This window comes from Chelonia mydas, chromosome 8 (assembly GCF_015237465.2).
Source record: "Chelonia mydas isolate rCheMyd1 chromosome 8, rCheMyd1.pri.v2, whole genome shotgun sequence".
Lineage (NCBI taxonomy): Eukaryota > Metazoa > Chordata > Testudines > Cheloniidae > Chelonia > Chelonia mydas.
In genome coordinates this window covers 10,859,099-10,879,816 of record NC_057854.1, presented here as the reverse complement: position 1 = coordinate 10,879,816, position 20,718 = coordinate 10,859,099, and the positions used below count along the sequence as shown (strand labels likewise).

At 38.0% G+C, this 20,718-nt stretch overlaps 1 protein-coding gene across 11 annotated transcripts in view; it reads left to right on the top strand.

The window, feature by feature from the left end:
- Positions 1-18,229, top strand: part of SMAD5 (SMAD family member 5) — a 46,784-nt gene extending 28,555 nt beyond the window's left edge. For 4 of the 11 annotated variants that reach the window (XM_043553142.1, XM_037906766.2, XM_037906768.2 and 1 more), the window contains 6 exons: positions 7,156-7,706; positions 9,002-9,253; positions 9,949-10,068; positions 10,870-11,091; positions 13,824-14,080; positions 15,180-18,229. In XM_043553142.1, coding sequence (XP_043409077.1) covers positions 7,304-7,706; positions 9,002-9,253; positions 9,949-10,068; positions 10,870-11,091; positions 13,824-14,080; positions 15,180-15,323 — 1,398 coding nt within the window. In that variant the 5' untranslated portion in view covers positions 7,156-7,303 and the 3' untranslated portion in view covers positions 15,324-18,229. Of the gene's footprint in view, positions 1-2,410; positions 4,472-5,945; positions 6,044-7,155; positions 7,707-9,001; positions 9,254-9,948; positions 10,069-10,869; positions 11,092-13,823; positions 14,081-15,179 lie in introns of those variants that run through there. The other 7 variants (XM_037906769.2, XM_037906771.2, XM_037906767.2 and 4 more) reach the window with 5 other exon arrangements.
- Positions 18,230-20,718: the final 2,489 nt, after the last annotated feature.

Here is a 20,718-nt window from a genome sequence, read left to right as displayed (position 1 = left end):
GTAGTGTCTTCACTAAAGCACTATAGTGGCACAGGTGCAGCATTGTATGTGTAGACAAACCTTCAGTGACCATTCAAACCTTCATATATGTGGTAGAATTACATGGACAACTCTACTACTGTAACCATCACTTCCTAGAAACAAGCAAGGAATTATTTGTCCTCAGGAAAAGACTATAATGAATCCTGTGACATGGGTACAGTGTAAACTAGCAGTGAATATGAAATGAGTTAGCTCACTAGGGACCCTTGTGAGTTGGCAAAGTGATGCCAGAAAATATATCTGCACAGAGGGCAAACATCAACAGAAGGAATGGACTCTAAACAAAATCAGGTGCAGTGGAAGAACAGTAAAGTTGCCTCATAGTTTCAAAGATCTTGTTAATCAAGTTATTTAGTTTCCATCATAGGAAGAGATGGTGTAAAGGGTTCATGTGTTATAGATCAATATATATACAAATGTATGTATATAGTTAATATAAAGAAAACCATCTATGGCACATAATATTTGTGGAACCAATAAAGTTGTTGTGAACTGCAAATGGCATCTATAGTACGCACCTTGTAACAGACATGACTGCGGAGATTCTAAACAAATTTGCAGTCGTGTAGATAATTCTAGTGGGCAGCTTGTTGTTTATATTATGAAACTGAGTCACTAAAAGCCACTTCTTTACTGACAGATACGTTCGTTGTTTCAGATTGGACATGGTGTTCAGGAATCCTTATGTTTCTGTCTCTTGCATTTTTAAACTACTAAGTAGACTAATTTATCAGGAAGAGGATAGTTCTTCTGCTCCTGCAGTGTAATCTGTTATGCAATTCTTGTCCATTTCGTCCATCTAACAGTTCAGATGGAGAAATGGAGGGTTTATCTCATATCATTATATACCAACCACGTCGTCTTTTGTTGATATGTTCTGGCATGCGTCTTGTTCAGGTCCTATTAATCCAGAAGCTTGATTGCCATGATACTGGGCCAGTGGTGTTTGTAATGAAAGGTGTTGGTAAATTTTTTTCACATATAGGTAAGTGTGAGGGGAAGAGAAATGTGTAAAATCAGAGCTGTGAATTGTTTAATTTTAGTGATAGGGCAATTGTTTGTTTCAGCTACCAATCTCATAGTTGTTTCGTTCAATAGCTGAAAGACTTACAAATAAAATATTTCCTTGACAAATGAAACTTAATCTGCCATTTCTACTGATAACCAGCTTTGTTTATATTCAGCTGGCCTGATATGGTACTAAGAAGGGGTTCAAACAATGGACTTGTTCACACAGATTGTTTCCTTCCATTTGCTGCAACTATTAGAAAGAACCCTAGATCTATAAATCAAGTCTGCCCCAAAGTCTAGTTTGGATATAGAGATTACTTCCTCTTGTGTTCAGTAATGAAGCACACACCATGCCACCTACCAAGTTACATTATGTTTTTATACCACAAGTAAAGAGCCATGTGCATTACTTGGGCATGTTAAAGTACTTTTGTATAGTTTAGGCTATCAAAATATTACGCAAACAACCTGACATTCCAAGTACTTAAATAGCTGAGTAGGATAGATGTTTGTGAAATGCATTGTGGATTCTCTAGATTTCAAGGGATTTTATTTGGTCTGTTAAAACCGTTCATGATTACTTTTTTTTTTATTTGTGAAAAGGAAACTAGGCACAGTGAACACACTTGGTTTTTGTCTGAGATGAGCTCTTGGGTAATTTATGTATACCTTTCTGAATAAGCACCTGAGCTTAAAGTTCATTTTTGAACAGATGATCATCTTGGTGAGACACAGTGTTGCACTGCAGCCACAACTATTATAACAAATATGTCCTTGCTTTAAAGTATCAGAAAAGCTGACTTTTGAACATGGATGTTCCATTGAAATATTTAAAGCAGCGGTCACTGTGGTACCTCAGAACCTTTTTATAAATGTCTTTTGACCCTATATTATCTGCATAAAATTTATAAACTACATACATATCCTACATTTAGATCCTTCACTTGTGTTTTAACAACCTTTAAAAACTGCAGTTTTTAAGATAAAAACACATTTCATTTTTTTAGATAAATAGCTTAAAAGATTTTAATGGCACTAATAAAGATCCAAAGAAATAATCGGGATTTTAATCTACCAATAAATAAAACTTTTTTTTGCATTCTGTGTTTTGTATTAAAATAAGGCTTTTTAACCTTCATCAATATTGCTCTCTCTAAATGCCATCTCCCAAGGGATTATAATGAAAGCAAAATTCACAGTACCATTTAACCTGCTGGAAGCTTTATTGATTTTACACTGCTCTTAAATGAAAAGTGGAAGTGAATTTTCCTTAAAGATGACCAGGAAGTCTGATCACGTTGTCATTTAGCCAAAATTGATTTATGGTATATGAAGTTGAGTTTTTTATGGTGTACAAATTATATAGTTCTATTCAGTTAACAGAATCTTCTTAGTTTTAGTTTGTCTATCTAGTTGAAATTCTTAGATCCTCATCTTCTGTGAAGTTAAGGGGGATCTTACAGGCCAATCTAGTACAATAACCACCTATAAATTGACAATGGGTACTTGCATCAGTTTTACTACTGTGTTGTATAAGACTTTGTTTCGAGCACATGTATTGGGAAAAGTTAGGTGTACTTGAAATTCCTGTGTGTAAATGAGTCTTTATTCTGCACTTCATGAGCTGTCCGTTGTTCCCTTCCATTTGAGAGAATAAGGGCAAGTCTTCACTAGCAACGTTGAATAAGGGCATGTCTTGATTAGCAACATTAACGTGGCTGTGTAGTCGCAGCAAAAAACCCACCTCCACGAGGGGAATAGCTACCAGCGCTGGGAGCGCTGTCTACACTGGCACTTTACAGCGCTGAAACTTGCAGCGCTTAGGGGGTGTTTTTTGAGCACGAAAGTTGCAGCGCTGTAAAGTGCCAGTGTAGACAAGCCCCTAGTATAAGGACCCCTGCCACTCAAGGTCTCTGAGCCAAATAGTGAAAAAGGAACTTTCTTCATTTTAAATCTTTCCCTTTTGATGGTGCATACATCCCAAAATGCTGCACAAAGTATGGATCAGTGTAACTGTCTAACAGACTCTGTTGGTGCATTCCAGTACTGAGAGATGGGAAAAGATAAGACCAGTTTGAAATGGTTTGTTGAACACCATGATCTCATACTCCAATATGAGTTTTGTTCCTCTTTCCGTCATACTGTGTTACGCAAAGGGAGGAGATGGTCTTTCCATTACTCCTATTCTCTTCAGCTGTTCTAAAAAACAACCCAGGATTGTGCAGAAGCAATATTTTAAATAAAATGTTTTCCCGAATGATATCCTTTAACAATTTATAACAACCTGGCCTTTGTAGACAAGTTCTTGGTATGTTATCCCTTGTAGTCTTTGTCATTCTCCTGAAAAATGGGAATGGATATGGTCATTTTTCTCAAAGACGTACAAGAACCATAAAAGCCTCAACCTTCTGTTGTGAGATCTCAGGAACACAGCACCTCTTAGTTTTGCAGTCTGAGCACTCTGAGCAGGAAAGCAGACAATATCTACTCCAACATTTTTTCCTAAAATCATGTATGTGGAAGACAGAGAAAGCTAACAAAATTCTGTTGATGCTTCCTTCCAATTGAGTGTCTCTTTGCCAAAATTGAGACCACTAAAGCACTTCTAATAGGAAAGCAGTGTTGGAGCTGCTTAGGTTGGTTATGAAGGACCTCTTTGCCTTTAATGCCCTTTTTTCTAACTTTCATTATGCTTTTAAATGCCACTTGCTGACTGTATCTGTATCAAATGTTTCACAAGGAATATAAAATTGGTAAAATTTCAAATATATATTGCATGTTGTCATGGCACATACCAAATAAAATACTATTGCTCGGTACATGATCTGCACTTCTATTGCGTGACACACAGGACAGCCATATCAGAACGGTTTAGAAGAAAATGTCTAGAAATGTCCTAAAATCAGATAAATGCTAAGGGATCTCTAGGGTATGCATTTGTAGTAGTAATCCATTATAAGTGTTTCCTATGGCTATGCTCTGCCACTTGGTAGTATTTGATGTGTTTGGGACAGAAAGATGGCTCTAATTTAAAATGATATAAATAGCAAAACTTGTAATTTGCTTTTTTTTCCCCTCTCACAGGGCTACATTTAAGCTTGTGAAAACATGTCAAAAATAGAACATGTTTGGGAAATTTTTTTTTTGTTCCTTTCACTGATATTCTATGTGGACATGTATAGTGGTTTTGTCATTTATTTATTAGAGGTGGTGTGAGCAAGGGCTAAGACCTTAAAATTCCTGAAAGTTTATTTTGTGGGGTTTTGGTCTGGTTTTGCCACAGAGTTGCTTCTTAGCTTTGGGTAAAAATGAGCATGATACTTATTTACCTTACAGAGTGAATTAATGCTTATAAGGAAGCTTGAAGGTGGAGAGTATTAATAAGAGCTAGCAAATGAGTGGTACTCATACCTGGAAAGTAAGTTATTTATGACTGAGCAGCTTTTACTTGTCTTTCACTAAACTTGCATTCTTTTTAAGATGATAAACTTAGTCTGTTCTTTTGGCCAAGCTTTGTTCCTTTTCTGTGTTTCCCGTTCCTTGTAACGATGCATATAGGTAAAAGATTTCTGTGTGCATGATCGTTCAGGCAGAAAACAAACTTTTCACTGAAATAACATGAAAGCCATTTGTCACATCCCTCTATTTTGCCTGGCAACTAATTATGAATAATTGCTGTTTAAAATATAGCTCCTGTAACGTAAACATGGTTATGGAACACAGAATAAGTTCTTATCAAAGCCATGTAACATCTATCTTTCTTTTTTGTTAGTATAGTGTGTATTTAGGAGCAAGTAGTATTTTTAATAGGGTTTCTCCTGACGCTTTTTCCCAGTTTTGAATTCCTTATTACTTAGGCACACCTCCCAGAGCTTCCATAGAAACAGATGCTGCATTGAGAGGTAGGCTATCTAGGATAGTTTTTCTTCCTGTAGAAAGTCTGTCCAAAGTAGTGTTAACTTCTTTCATCTTTATCAGGGCAAAGTGTGTTCTTTTATTTAAAAAAAAAAAAAAAAAAAGCTGAATGTGGCTAGAGTATTGATGTTTTGGTTTTGAATTGCTTACACTTGGCTGATATTAAAAATGGTTGCTTGACGTAGGCTTAAGTTAATGTTTTAGTTGCAGTCATGAAGTATAATAACCAGTGCCGTAAACTGGGACTTAAACAGTTTTTCTGGTGCTTAAATGTTAAATATTAGGAAGGTACCAATTGGTATCTCTAGATATTTTTAAAGCTGTCTCACTGACAGCATGGGGTCTGAAATTTAAAAAACACCACAAACTCTTTTAGGTAATCTAATCTACTTTTATGGGTCGTAAGAAAAGTAACAAGTTCTGATGATTAAAGACAGTGGTATGAGAATAGTGACATATTGAAAATGAATAATTTTATCTTGTTTAGTACTGAAATACTTAGATGGATTTCTTTTCTCTTGTATGCGGATTCAGTGTTCCAGAGTATGTTAGATGTTCTCATTCACCAGAGTTTATCAAAAGCTGAGAGACAATATTGTTTGGCAGTCTCTGTAGCAAGAAAGGAAGCATCTTTTGTTATTGACATCCTTTCTCTTAGCTCCGCTCTTGCTTTTCGCCAGCTGCTCATTGTCTGAACTTGCTTGTGTAGTAATCACAAGGGATTTCACGAGCTCTTATCAGCTAGTTGCCACAGCACATCATTTCCTCATGTCATCTTTACTCCCTGTTTTAAGAAAAGAAAAAAAAAGATTTACACCAGAATCTGGTGGGTATTCAAGAAAACAAAGGCAGTGTGCGAACACTGTTTCTTTATGACATTGTGTATCGAACAGTACTGTTCAAACTAATTCCCTCAAACATTTTATTGTAAAGGTCTTATTTCTGGCACTTATTCTGCAGTCTCTTCACCTTTTTAGGAAGAAAACATATTGCAAAAACCTGAAAATCTACTGCTTATAATCCCTATCCCAGGAGACTGGGGGAAATGGCTAAGCGTATAAGTGAAGTGGCCAAGGTGATTGATTATGTCTAAAATCTTTTTTTATTAGCTATCCTCGGTTGTTCCTCCGATCTCATCACTATTAGCTACAAAAAACTGAATGTCCAAGAGCAGCACCCTGGTAGAAGCTTCAGCATACTCTCCCTTCTCGGCAGTAAGGTGATGGCAGGATAGGATTCTCCAGAGCAGTGGCTCTCATCCTTTCCAGACTACTCTACCCCTTTCAGGAGTCTGATTTGTCTTGCGTTCCCCCAAGTTTCACCTCACTTAAAAACTGCTTGCTTACAAAATAAGACATAAAAATGTCACAGCACACTATTACTGAAAAATTGTTTGTTCTCATTGGACCATATGATTATAAAATAAATCAATTGGAACATAAATATTATACTTATATTTCAGTATATAGAGCAGTATAAACAAATCATTGGCTGTATAAAATTTTAGTTTGTACTGACTTCACTAGTGCTTTTTATGTAGCATGTTGTAAAACTAGGCAAATATCTATATCAATGAGTTGATGTACCCTCTGGAAAACCTCTGCATACCCCTGGTTGAGAACCACTGCTCCAGCATATTGCCCTTGGAACTTGCTGGTTACCCATATCCCTCAATTTGTCTTTATCTAGCTTTTGGTGAGTAGAAGTAGTTCTTCTGTTTGTAGTCTAGTAAACTTTTTACCTATTAAGCAAATAAATTTTGTACGTGTTTTTTTACCTACGCCATATCTACACTAAACTGCATATTATAAAAAGCTAACTTGGAAAGCTTTGCATTAAAGTCCTATTAAACCAACCAATGTCAGGAAATCCAAAGTTACAGGAGATGGAGAGGAGTACCTTCCATCTCTTGGAAACTACCCTGGCCTCCCTCGAGCTAGCACTGATAGTCTGAAAGGAGTCCTACAAAAATTTCCTTCAGTGAGAAGAATGGTAGTTATGATGTGGGACTTCAGTGTTCTTTTAAAATATTAGATCTAAAATCAAGGGTAGAAATAATCACTCTTCCTATTTAATATCCGAATTGTTTTCAGCTCTGCCTTCCTCTTCCCTCCCACCAAAAAACCCCAAAACAAAACATAGTGCCTAACTACTTGCTGTTTTTTGTTTTTTTTTTGTTTTAAACAGGACTAAATTAGAAGAATCGTCCCTTTTGATTTATAAGTGACATCTATTCAATCAGGTGTTGTCTTCCAAGAAATAATACAGTTGGTCAGTTGCTTCTTGTAGACATTGACATTTATTTATAGAAAGGTTTTCTGAAGACTTGTGTCAAATGACGTCAATGGCCAGTTTGTTCTCTTTTACTAGCCCAGCTGTAAAGCGTTTGTTGGGCTGGAAACAAGGAGATGAAGAGGAAAAATGGGCAGAAAAGGCAGTTGATGCTTTGGTAAAAAAGTTGAAAAAGAAAAAGGGTGCTATGGAAGAATTAGAAAAAGCCTTGAGCAGTCCCGGACAGCCCAGCAAGTGTGTTACTATTCCTCGTTCTTTAGATGGGAGACTTCAAGTTTCCCACAGAAAAGGCCTGCCCCACGTTATATACTGTCGTGTCTGGCGTTGGCCTGATCTACAGAGTCATCATGAGTTGAAGCCATTGGATGTTTGTGAATTTCCATTTGGATCTAAACAGAAGGAAGTTTGTATTAATCCATACCACTACAAAAGGGTGGAGAGCCCAGGTAAGTTTGAGCATCGCTGTCTATAAAACTGAACAAATTGCCCACAGACAGTGTTGCTTTGCCAGTTAAATTGTCAGGGGAAGGGGTGGGGTGGAGTATAACATTCTGGTTAGAATAGATACAGTTTTCCTGGTAAAAACCTTACAACTACAGTTTACTGTGTAGCATATGATCTGTGGAAGGGATTTCTAAATCCTGGTTCCGATAGTCAATAACAAAGTCATCATTGACTTTATTATGACCAGTATTGGGCTCTAAATGCAAAAGTAATCAACTGAAGACTTCATATTCTTTGAGAAATTTAGCTATAAACCTCAGAATTCTTATTAGTAGGTCAGTATGTTTTTTTAATCACTGGGTGTTCTATCAGTCACAGTGGGCATGAGACAGGAAGAAGAGATGTGGAGAGACTGGTGCTCCCCAGTCAAGTTCTAGACAACAAGTGATTGTGGGAGGGCAGACTAGGAATGATAGGTATAGCCATGTTCCTGGTACAAGGTTCCAAAAGGTAAGCATGGTGGTATGTAAAAGCATGGGTCCATGGGAGACATTGAGGAAAGTAGAGTTGTAGTTGGGAATGGGAAAAGGCAGTCTTGTAATTTCTGGGAAGTATGTTTAGCAGGGGAATCCGCTTTCCACTAGAGTGGGCATAGGAATATGTAATGCAAGGTTAAAGTGGAGAATTTGCGCACACAAGTCAGGAATTTGTAAGTTGCTGTTCTCCCACTATCTCAGCAATGGTGCTGGTAGGAAGGTGTATATTTGAAAGCGTGTGTACACAATCCAAAGTAACATATATCAGATGTGACTTAGATTGCTAATGTTGTTGTGGAAACATTGACTTTTGAATTTCCTTACTTGAGTTTAGAGTTCAATGTATTAATGTAGCTTTTTGCACTTAATGGTATGTTAGGAGGACACTAATCCTTTAAATTCATTAGTACTTTCCACTTAGTATGCACGCTCTGCACAAAAGGCTCACTAAACTGGTAACAAATGACTATTTTTCATGCTGTGAAGTATAAATTAAGTCTGGCAAGAAACGGAGCAGAAGTGTAAAATAGTTTTACAAAGTGTGTGTATTTATTTTTTAAATCCACAAATTGTAAGAAGCACTTAAATCTTGTAATACCTTTTTCTTGCTTCTCCTCAGCTGATAATGGGAATTTTTATTTTTATTTATTTATTTTGGTGGTTAGTGAATCGTTTGCGTTATTTTATGCTGTTCGTTCTAGCTATATTTTTAACAATTTTGTTTTGTCTGATTGTTTTTTTGTTTGTTTTGTTTTTTTTAGTTCTACCTCCAGTGTTAGTGCCTAGACATAGTGAATTCAATCCACAGCACAGCCTTCTAGTTCAGTTCAGGAACCTAAGCCACAATGAACCGCACATGCCACAAAATGCTACATTTCCAGATTCTTTCCAGCAACCCAACAGCACTCCATTTTCCATTTCACCAAACAGCCCCTACCCACCTTCTCCAGTGAGCAGCACTTACCCAAGTTCCCCTGCCAGTTCTGGACCATCTAGTCCATTTCAGCTACCAGGTGAGAACAGTCTATATGCGAACTCTGCTGAGAAATTAAAATATGCTTGTAGAGTAATACCAAAAGCTATTGCAATTCCCTTTTGCCTCTCTGTTTGTTTCTGGTATCAATTGATATTGGCTTAATATCAACCAATTCTGGTACTATGTTAATCATTCATTACTACTTTTCCTTAGTCTTTGATATGGATCAGAACGAGCTCTTGTGAATTATTTGTTATGGTTTTTATTTTCCAAATACCATCTGACTTGTGGCTAGGATATGGAAAAATGGGGTTACTAAATGAATTCACTGTCTTTAAATATGAGATGCAAAGCAGAGAGGAAGTATTTTAATATGTAACAGTCCTCTTTTAAAACAGAAGGAATTTGACATGAACAAATTCTGAGTTCACAGAGGGCATAGCTTATATTAAATATCATCCAGTAGTATGGAATGGTAGTTTCTTATAAGACCTCAAATACTCCAGCAATGAGTTGTGCTGAAGAGTATTGAATTGGGACTCTTAATAAATACTCTTAATAAATCTAACCAAGCATGTGTATTTACTCATTACTCTAATAACCAAGCACCCGACAACATTTAAGTGTGGCCTAGCTGAGTGAGCAAAGCAAGGCCTTACGCTCCGCTTGATGGCATCTGTTTGTCAGTGTTCATTTATAGTTTTAACTTGTGCTTTTTTTTCTTATTTGAAGCTGATACTCCACCTCCTGCATATATGCCCCCCGAAGATCAGATGGGGCAGGATAATTCACAGTCTATGGACACAAGCAACACTATGATTCCTCAGATTATGCCAAATATATCCAGCAGAGGTAAGATAGTATGGTATATAATTAATCTTTAGTTGGCTTATTTAATGCTGAGAGCCAGATTCAGTGGTAACTTAATTGGAGTAATTGATGTGGTGTTAAGTAGATATAACTTGCAAATGAAAATGGAAGAAGTCCAGGGTTGTACCAGAAGGAGCAGCCACCATGAAGAGAATGCAAGATGAAACAACCTCTATCTAGTTCATTTTTACACCGTTTTGTTGATTGGCTTGTTTTTAAACCACTTAAGAAGAAAATAACAAAAAAACCTCCCCTTCTTCTTGAATTGAGCTTCTTTTAATAACTAAGGGTCTGATTTCCGCCCCCTGAATTGTTCAGACCCTATCTTTTACCTTTGATTGCACATGGAGTTGTACTTGCTCGGCATCCCTGAAGATCAGGCCTCAACATGTCAATTATAAATAAGTTTATACAGAAAAACTTTCTCTTTGTTTGTTTGGCAGCACTTATTGTATAATTTTCCACTTTGTTTACATGAGTCTTTCACATAAGGCTCAGGAAGAGGGAAAGGCACCAAAATAAGAAAATATCGTGAAACAAAACTTTCAGAGTAACTCAGAGCAGGTGTAGTACCTGAAGATGCTCTTACCTTTTTTTAAACTGACTAGATTTCAACAAATTGGTAGTGGCCTTTTTAACCATATCCTACTATCCTTCAAACTCTGAGCATAAGATACAGACATGGGATTGCGGGAGCAATTTTTTACTGCTATGTGAAAGGAATTGTTAAACGCCTCTAAATTGAAATACGTATTGACCGGTTTTAATTCCATTTTATTATAGATGTTCAGCCTGTTGCTTATGAAGAGCCCAAGCACTGGTGTTCAATTGTGTACTATGAATTAAACAATCGCGTTGGAGAAGCTTTTCACGCATCTTCCACCAGTGTCTTAGTGGATGGATTTACAGATCCTTCTAACAATAAAAACAGGTTCTGCTTAGGTTTGCTGTCCAATGTTAATCGCAACTCAACTATTGAGAACACTAGGCGACATATTGGAAAAGGTAATTCATAAGTGTACGTTATGTCTCCTTTATGATTGCTTGTCAACCTATTGCTATTAAAGACTTCATTGAAAACAGGCATATTGTAATGTGCAAAAATTGAAATTATATATGGTGGTTGCAGTGGTAAATAATAAGCCTGGAGAAAAGGTTTATTTAAACAAATTATATATATGTGATACGCATTGAAGAATTCTGGTCACAGAATCCATCCAATTAACTTAAATGATGTACAATATAAAAATTGCCTGCTTCTAGAATAGGTAGAATACTGTTGGTAAACAAGCCTGCCGTGACTGTACTGTATTCAGTGCCAGCACTTCAACAAAATTGTAGGTCCTGGGAGTATCTGTCAAGTTCCATATATACAACTACCATTTTAGATATGTTCCTCAGAAGAAGTTCTTGCTGCTGCTTAATAATATTTCAGAGTTTTTTGTTCTCAGTTCATACAGGATATTTGAGTGCTGTCTAGTATGTTTAAATATCGTACGTTGAAAGCAAAACTAAAATAAGGCTTTAAGGATCTGTTTTGTTGGAGTGAATCCAAGATGGGTGGGGGTAGTCCTGGGTTTGACAGGTCTCGCAGGATCTTGCAGTTTTCCCCTGGGTCTGCCATGCTTTTCAGCTGATAGCACTATATGAGCACACAATTTTCACACAGATGAAGCCTGCTCAATCTCTTAAAAGTATTTTAGTGAATGTTTAAAATGTCCCTTCATATGCCTTTCCTTATTCATGTCTTGAGAAGAGAACCGTTTTCTTACTGCTCTGCTTTATAAAGATCATTTTAGTTCTTAAAATTGTTTAGATTATTCTCAAAATTGCATTACCGTTGGTCAAACTGAAACAGTTGCCTAGTGCCTTAGAAAGCCAAAGGTACTGTAACAAGGTACTTTTGGGCTACTTCTGATGTGGACTACTGGAACCATCAATAGATTAGAAATGGAGACAATATTACAGAGCTGTGCTCATGAATATTAGTCCTGAGGGCGTTCTGTGCCAAAACATTTTAAAATTCTGCAGGTTTTATTTGTCAGATAAATGTGGCGGCTCCTGCATGGCATTGGGGAGCACAGGCCACTGGATGCACAGAAGTGGGACTCTGAAGGGGGGGTCCAGATGAAGGTGGTTGGGGGCCTGGGTGGGTGCGGAATTCCCCTAGGAGTACTAGGTAGATAGGCTTGCATAAGTTAAAACTTAAAGTTAAAATCTGTAATCTTAATAATGGAATTTTAACTCTACGATAAGTGTAGAGTCACTGTTCCTGGGACAGTTGAATTTTCTAGGATGATTTCTGTTAACTTCACAAGGGAATACAGTTACATTATCTACTTATGAAATTTATTCTGAATGTCTCCCCTTTCTATATACAACACAGCCACCAAAAATACCAAACTTCTCACATTTTTGTAAAAGCACTGCACCCTAGCCATGGGTCACTTTTGAAATTTCAGAATTAACTTTTAAGCTACTTATTTCTTCATCTTGAGTTTTATTTTCCCCAGGAGAAGCAGACATTTCTGTCGCAGCCTGCTATGTACCTCTGTTCTCCAACTCAACACAGCCTACCTCTCCAATTCAACTCCTCAGAGATCCCCAATCAATACCTTACCATGGGAAGGTCAACTGACTAGTGGGGCAGGAAAGAAGCAGAATAGAACAGAATTACATGAGAGAGAGGCCTGACCCCAAATCCACTGTGAGCCACTTGCAGTTGATTGGCTGACCAAGCAATCTGCTTCAAAGTTACTTTCCCCAAACTTCATCTCACCCCAGACTCACAGTGGACCTGATGAGTTCACCGATAGCTGTCAGTCTGAAAGATTAGTTCAGGTCTTCCTTTATTATATGCAGTGTTCTAGCTGTGTCCATCTCATGATACTAGAGAGACCAGATGAGTAAGGTAGTATCTTTTATTGGACCAACTTCTGTTGGTGAGAGGGACAAACTTTTGTCCCAGTCATCGGGAAGAAAGGAAGGGGGAGAGGGAAATCGGCTGTGGGGAGGGGTTGTTAGAGGGTTATAGATTGTTGTAAGCCATAAATCCAGTGTGTCTCTTCAGTCTGATTTTTAGTGTCTAGCAAAGTTATTAATTTCAGCTGCCAGGCTCATCTTTTTGAAAGTTTGCAGGTTTCCTTTTGAGGATGAGGACTAATAGGTCAGATACAAAATGATTGCTTTGTGAAAAATATTCACCCACAGGTGGTATGGTGTTTCTGTCTTTTATCATTTTCCTATGTGAGTTCATTCGAGAGTGTAGTGATTGTTTATCTGGTTTCACTCACACAGTTGCTATTGGGGCATTTAGTACATTGAGGTACACCGCATATTGTGATAAGCATGTATAGGACCCATGGATCTTGAAAGGTGTGTGGGGGGGGGGGGGGATGGTGGTGATGATAGTCGTAGCAGTGAAGATAACATCTGTAGGTTATGCATCTGTTCTGGGAGGGTCTAGTGCTGCTTTGAGCTGGACACTAGGCATTCTGTCCTATAATTGGTGAGAGAAGGCCATCTAGTGGCTGATATAAAATGAAGTCGTCTGAGGTGGAAAAAGTGTGTTGAACTGCTTATGTGTATATGACTAGAAAAATATCTTTTCAGGGAAGTTCTTCAAATGGAAGTCTGACTAAATTGTCTCAGAGCTCAAGGAAGTTATTTACAGTAATACAACTTGATTATAATTTGAAAATTTTTTAATCTGGTTTTTTTTTCCTTTTGTTTTTAAGGAGTTCATCTCTACTATGTTGGTGGGGAAGTCTATGCTGAGTGCTTAAGTGACAGCAGCATATTTGTACAGAGCAGGAACTGCAACTACCATCATGGATTTCACCCTACAACTGTGTGCAAGATTCCCAGTGGCTGCAGCCTTAAAATTTTTAACAATCAGGAGTTTGCTCAGCTTTTAGCTCAGTCTGTCAACCATGGATTTGAGGCAGTGTATGAGCTTACCAAAATGTGCACCATTCGAATGAGTTTTGTAAAGGTAAATAAATTCTTTATCTAAGCATTTAAATTTACTGTGGAATGAGAGAGGTTCAAGCAAAGAATTCAGATTCGCACTGATACTATACTGCAGAAAGTTTTTGCAATGTAACATGATTTTTACATTTTAATCTGACACCTTGTGTTGGAGTATTATTACTGGTTTATGTGTGATACTTGCCAGGTGAGTGTGTTGGCCATAGTAGTTTAGTAGGTCCCCTGCTCCATCTGGTCCAGTTAAATGCTTCCTTTCTCAGATCCAAAGCATGCTATAAGTCTTCGCAAAAAGAAAAGGAGTACTTGTGGCACCTTAGAGACTAACCAATTTATTTGAGCATAGACCTGTAGCTCACGAAAGCTCTATGCTCAAATAAATTGGTTAGTCTCTAAGGTGCCACAAGTACTCCTTTTCTTTTTGCGAATACAGACTAACAGGGCTGTTACTTTGAAACCTGCTATAAGTCTTGTAAACTTCCATTTCTAAAGGAGACTTGCATTGTGCACTCACATTTCAATTTGAATGATGGGGTAAGAATAAAGTGACCTGCTGGACAACTAACGTGGCTGTGATCCATATGGTAAAACTGAAGGAATACGTATATAACAGTTTGACTCCTCCTTGTGCCTTCCTCAATTCCTGCTCCCCAAAAGAGTTTGAGTTCTTAGATAAATGAATTTCATCAACCTTTTGAGCCTTCAGTATACCTTTTTGTAGAATGAAAGCAGACTTATTTTTTAAATTTATGCAGCCAAACTGTATTCAGTGCCTTTTAAAATAAATAAATAAATTTAAAAAAAAAATCTGCAATATCTGTAGTTCTCAAAAAACCTGGTTTTCTATTAGTAAATGGTCTGACTCTTACTTTTACTGTAGTAAGAGGTGAATTGTGCCACTAAGCTCTTCTGTATCTGGTCTTTAAAAGGATGTTCAATATTGGGTATTCAAGGTTGAACAACACAATTGTTCTTGCTTATTTGGGGGCCTCTAATAGCTTAAAATGTCCTACAGCCTAACTTTGCATTTCCTGTTGCTAAAATTAGTTTGAATTAAGAGTATACACTCATAATGTCAAAGGTATAACATTTGTTCATTTTTATAGGGTTGGGGAGCAGAATATCATCGGCAAGATGTCACAAGCACCCCATGCTGGATAGAAATTCATCTTCACGGGCCCCTTCAGTGGCTGGATAAAGTACTTACACAAATGGGCTCACCACTTAATCCCATCTCTTCAGTTTCATAGTGCTGCCGTATTACCTTCAACTCTACCTTTAGTGAACTTATTTTAATTCTAGAGAAACTTCGAGTGTGGATACTGTGAGCTAGATGGAGAACAGATATGGTTTAACTTTTTACCCCCTTTGTGACCAATTCCATTACATATTGTTGATTTATTTTTACATTTGTTTGTTCTTGTGATACTAATGTGACAATTGAGCCCTATTGGGGGAGAGGGGAGCGCGACAAAGTTTTTTGAAAAAATCGCAACACTTTTCCCCCTCTTCAAATGAAACTTAAACAGGTATATGTCTAACTGGAACATATTTTCTTCACTGTCACATAGGGACAAGAATTTTGAAGACAGATTTTAGGAGTAAATACAGATCATAGATTTTTAGTGTTAATAGAACTGTACATTCTGTTTGCTGAACATGTGCAGCTCCAGATTTCAGTCAGTATTTTATATGTAGCTGTGTAACATCTTACGGAAGACTTCTGTCATAAACAAAGTTAGCCTTTATTACAGCTAAGTTTGCCTCAATTTGAACAGTGTGAGTTAAGTGTACACCTCTTGAAATACTTTTTTTTTTTTTTTAAACGGATATGGATGGTATAAAAACACTTGCATTAACTTTTGGAAAATGCAGTCATAAACACACTATATACATTGAGGAATATAAATTATTAGCCTTGTCCCATTCCAATTTTATAACATTGCTTTTAACCACCATTTAACGAGTAATTGATACAAGGTAAACTCTTCCGCACTGCTGCGGACTAGTCAGTCCTTGTTTTGCCTTGATATGCACCCATGCTGTTTTGGATGTAATTGCCAACACCTAGCTTTTTAGGTACCCTTTTGTATTTTAGTATACACACCACTTTTTATAAATGGCAGTACTTACATTGCAAAGGAGCTAAGTTCTCTAGCTGTCTGTTTTACCTATTCAGAATTGGCATGTTTTAGGTCTCGTAAATCACTTAGCAGTTGTTTTGCAGTATTAGTAATGACCCTGTACTTCACTTCCAATACAGATTTGATTAATCTCTTTCTCATACTGTTTTGAAGACTGAATGGCTTAGCAAATGGTAATTGAGTGCAGAGCCTTTTATTTCTAGATCAAATGCAGATGTGGTAGATAATTATCAAAAATCATGACTGTAAAGACTTATGTCCTGTGTGAAATGGTGGTCTTCATCCCAATCCTGATGAATGAGTTTCCCCTCACATAGTCTAGGCCTACAGTTGGCATTCTTAGCAGAGAAGCTGACGATTGCATGTAGATGGAGATTAAAGGTTTCAGAGGAGCAGCTGTGTTAGTCTGTATCCGCAAAAAGAACAGGCGCACTTGTGGCACCTTAGAGACTAACAAATTTATTAGAGCATGAGCTTTCGTGGTCTACCGCCCACTGCATCAGATGCATAGAATGGAACATATAGTTAGAAGATATATACACACACACATACAGAGATGGTGGAAGTTGCCATACGAACTGTAAGAGGCTAATTAATTAAGATGAGCTATTATCAGCAGGAAGGGAAAAAAAACTTTTGTAGTGATGATCAAGATAGCCCATTTAGACAGTTGACAAGAAGGTGTGAGGATACTTAACTTAAGGAAATAGATTCAATATGTGTAATGACCCAGCCACTCCCAGTCTCTATTCAAACCCAAGTTAATGGTATCTAGTTTGCATATTAATTCAAGCTCAGCAGTTTCTCCTTGGAGTCTGTTTTTGAAGCTTTTCTGTTGCAAAATTGTCACCCTTAAATCTTTTTACAGAGAGGCCAGAGAGGCTGTTCTTTTTGATGGAGATTAAATTGCCCTTTCAACCACATAGGAAATCCTTCAGGGTCGGGGTTGAAGCACGCTGGTGTAAGGCTGTGAGAAGGCTTGTACTGCAGCTGCCTGCTGTATTTGTTGTGTCACTAATTGGAGGACTTTTGATGCCCAGGCTGTCAATACAAACACTAAATAAAAAAGGGGGAATCTATGGGTAATGCCTTTTCCTAAGAAAATGAGGGAAAGAAATGTATTGTGGAGAATACTAGGTGAAGTGAGTTATGGCCAGACTCTTTTTTTAATTCTAAAGTTTTTAAGTGCAGAGTGCAGGGCCTGTTATATATAATAACTATTCACCTTCCCCTTTCCCTATCGCAAACACACATTGTTTACCCACCCAGATAAAATGTTTGGGAGGTAGGCTGAAAACTCTAAAACTCAAGTATCAGAAGGGTAGCCATGTTAGTCCACATCTGTAAAAGCGGCAAAGAGTCCTGTGGCACCTTATAGACTAACAGACGTATTGGAGCATAAGCTTTCGTGGGTGAATACCCACTTCGTCGGATGCATGTAGTGGAGATTTCCAGAGGCAGGTATAAATATGCAAGCAAGAATTGGGCCAGGGATAAGGAGGTTAGTTCAATCAGGGAAGATGAGGCCCTCTTCTAGCAGTTGAGGTGTGAACACCAAGGGAGGAGAAACTGCTTTTGTAGTTGGCTAGCCATTCACAGTCTTTGTTTAATCCTGAGCTGATGGTGTCAAATTTGCAAATGAACTGAAGCTCAGCAGTTTCTCTTTGAAGTCTGGTCCTAAAACTCAAGTACTTATTAAAGGATGCTTTGTAGTTAGCTACTGGAGCCCAAGGGTATTGATCACATAAGTTCTTCTTGTGTCCTTTTATTGAATGACAAAGTTTGTGCTTAAATGTGGTAATCCCTGTATCACATAGTACATAAGTAAATCTTTTTAAAGGAACAAAATTGTTTACATATCATGATAAATTCTGTTTCTTATGAAATGCCTTAAAGGAATAAAGCTAAACTGATAACGTTCACAGATCTATAATGCTGTCTTGTACAGGAATAAGTATTTGTACTTAAACACTTTCTCCAGCATTTTAAAAATAAAACATTTTCAGGAAAAAGAGGAGTAACATTACTTTGTCATTTATCTTCTGGACCACTCTGTATTCCTTTGAACTGTAGCCAACAATGGTTTTATTGAAAGAGCAACAAATTCAGCTGTTACCCACAAGATCAGGCCTTCCAGAGTCAAAATGAACATTTTCCTACACCCGTATTTGAGTTTTCTTCGTAAGTTTGTAACTCTGCATATATTTAACACTGTGGTATCTTTTCTAGAATAATTTTTATGATTAATGGCATGACACATCAGGTTAAAAGAGTAAAATCTCAGTTGCAGTACCTCTAAAAGATTTCACTGCATCCAAGCTTGAGGGTTTTTTTTTTTGTTTTTTTTGTTTTTTTGTTTTTTTTTTTATTGGCTTCATCTACGCTCATGTATGTGCCTAGCTGAAACTAAGTAAATGATTCAGGAATGGCTGCATGGGTGTGCATGAGACAGAACTAGTGCTTAACGTGGCCAGGCTGGCTATATGTGCATCAGTACTATAATCTTAGCAATACAGTAGAACCTCAGAGTTACGAACATCAGAGTTACGAAGTGACCGGTCAACCAGACACCTCATTTGGAACCGGAAGTATGCAATCAGGCAGCAGCAGAGACGCACCAGAAAAAAACAAAAAGAGCAAAGACAGAATAGTACATTGTGTAAAATGTAAAATACAGGTTCAACCTTTCTAGTCCAGCACCTTCAGGACCTGACCAGTGCCGAACCAGAGAATTCGCCGAACCACAGGAAGTCAATGCAGAGTGCCAGCGGGTCTCCATAGGTGTAGGAAGCAGCGGTCCAGGGAGTGCTGCAGCACCTCCAGGCTTTGTGCCCACTGTGGCCCCGCGCCTGGGGGCCCCACTGCCACCCAGGGTCCTGGATACCAGCCCCCCATCTGGGGGCTCCGAAGCCAGCCCCTCGCCCAGGGTCCCTGCTGCTGGCCCCAGGTCTTCCCTCCTCCGTCCCAGAGTTTTAATGTCGCAAATCAGCTGTTCGCGGTGCTCCGGAAGCGCTGGGAGGGAGGAAGAATTGGTAAGCACAGGGCTGCCTGTGTATGAGGAGAGGGGGGAAGAAGCTTGGTGCTGGTGGATGCTCCGCATTCACTAATTTTTCCCGCTGGGTGCTCTAGCCCTGGAGCACCCACTTAGCACCTATGCTGGACCACACATGTTTCCAGACCGAGGAGTGCGGGATTAGAGAAGTTCAACCTGTACTAAAAAGAAAAGCAGCATTTTTCTTCACAGTAAAGTTTCAAAGCTGAATTAAGTCAACGTTCAGTTGTAAAGTTTTGAAAGAACAACCATAATGTTTTGTTCAGAGTTACGAACATTTCAGAGTTTGGAACAACCTCCATTCCTGAAGTGTTCATATCCTATTGCCTTGCTCCTACATTTTCTTTTGCAGAGGCAGGCTTGCAAAGTGCTGCGCTTGCAGTTTTTAAGTGGTGCTTATCATAAATACTAGGACTCTGCACCACACAAAACTAAAAAGCTCTTACAGAGAGTCATGATATATTAGTTCTGTTTAGTTTTACTTGTGTCGGAGTATCACCGTTCACACATCTATGCAAGGACAGGCTGGCTGAGAACTGCTTGACACGAAATATGTTTAAATTCTGTGATGGCAAAGATGGAAGCACTGATCACAGTATACCTGTGAGTGCAGTTGCTGTTTAATTACATTGCTAACAGGTACAGAGAAACTGGATGGGTCAGGGTCTTGGAAATAGGAGATCAAACCTAGCCCTGCTCAGACTCTGTTACCATTTTATGAAAGCAATTTTGCCCTATGTAAAATTTAAAGTAAAACTTCAATCTTTGTTTGGTGGGCATGTTTCTATATCTCACTAGCCACCAGCAATTAATTGTTAGCCTTGTTGGTAACACCAGCAGAGAGCCTAAAGATAGAACACCTATATGCATATAGATTATAGGCATATACTGAACTACCGTTTTGGCTGGCTCATAAAGCTGCTGGGGCATGACAGAGTGAAGTGAAAGTTTGGACAGAGGACTTTAGCGTTACAAGCTGTCAATCCAGAACTTTTCATGAGTATTAAATTCATTTAATTGTACATGAAGGGGCAACATTGGGTTATGAGAGATCCTGTAGAACCAATATGTAACTTTTTGGTATGACTGAACAGATAAAAATGGCTGGTTAGTCAAAATAATTGAGCAGCCTACATGTTGTGATTGGTATAGGATTTCTTAAAGGAAACCTTGGAATTCTTGACGTTTTGCCTGAAGCTATTGGGGTTTTTTTTTTCCCCACAGTATTACAATGTAAAAGTTGTACAGTATACCTGTTGGGCAAATACTCTTGTAGTCTAGGGCTGGCAAACCCATGTAAAAATGTGTCAGGATTTTCCTAGCTTGAAATACTCTGAAAACTAATGTTTTAGTTTCCCAAACAGTGGTTAGGTAGCAGTTTTCAATAAGTAAAAGCCATTTTACATTTTTTTTTGCCTCAAAGAAAAGTTAGTTTGTTTTTATTTATTT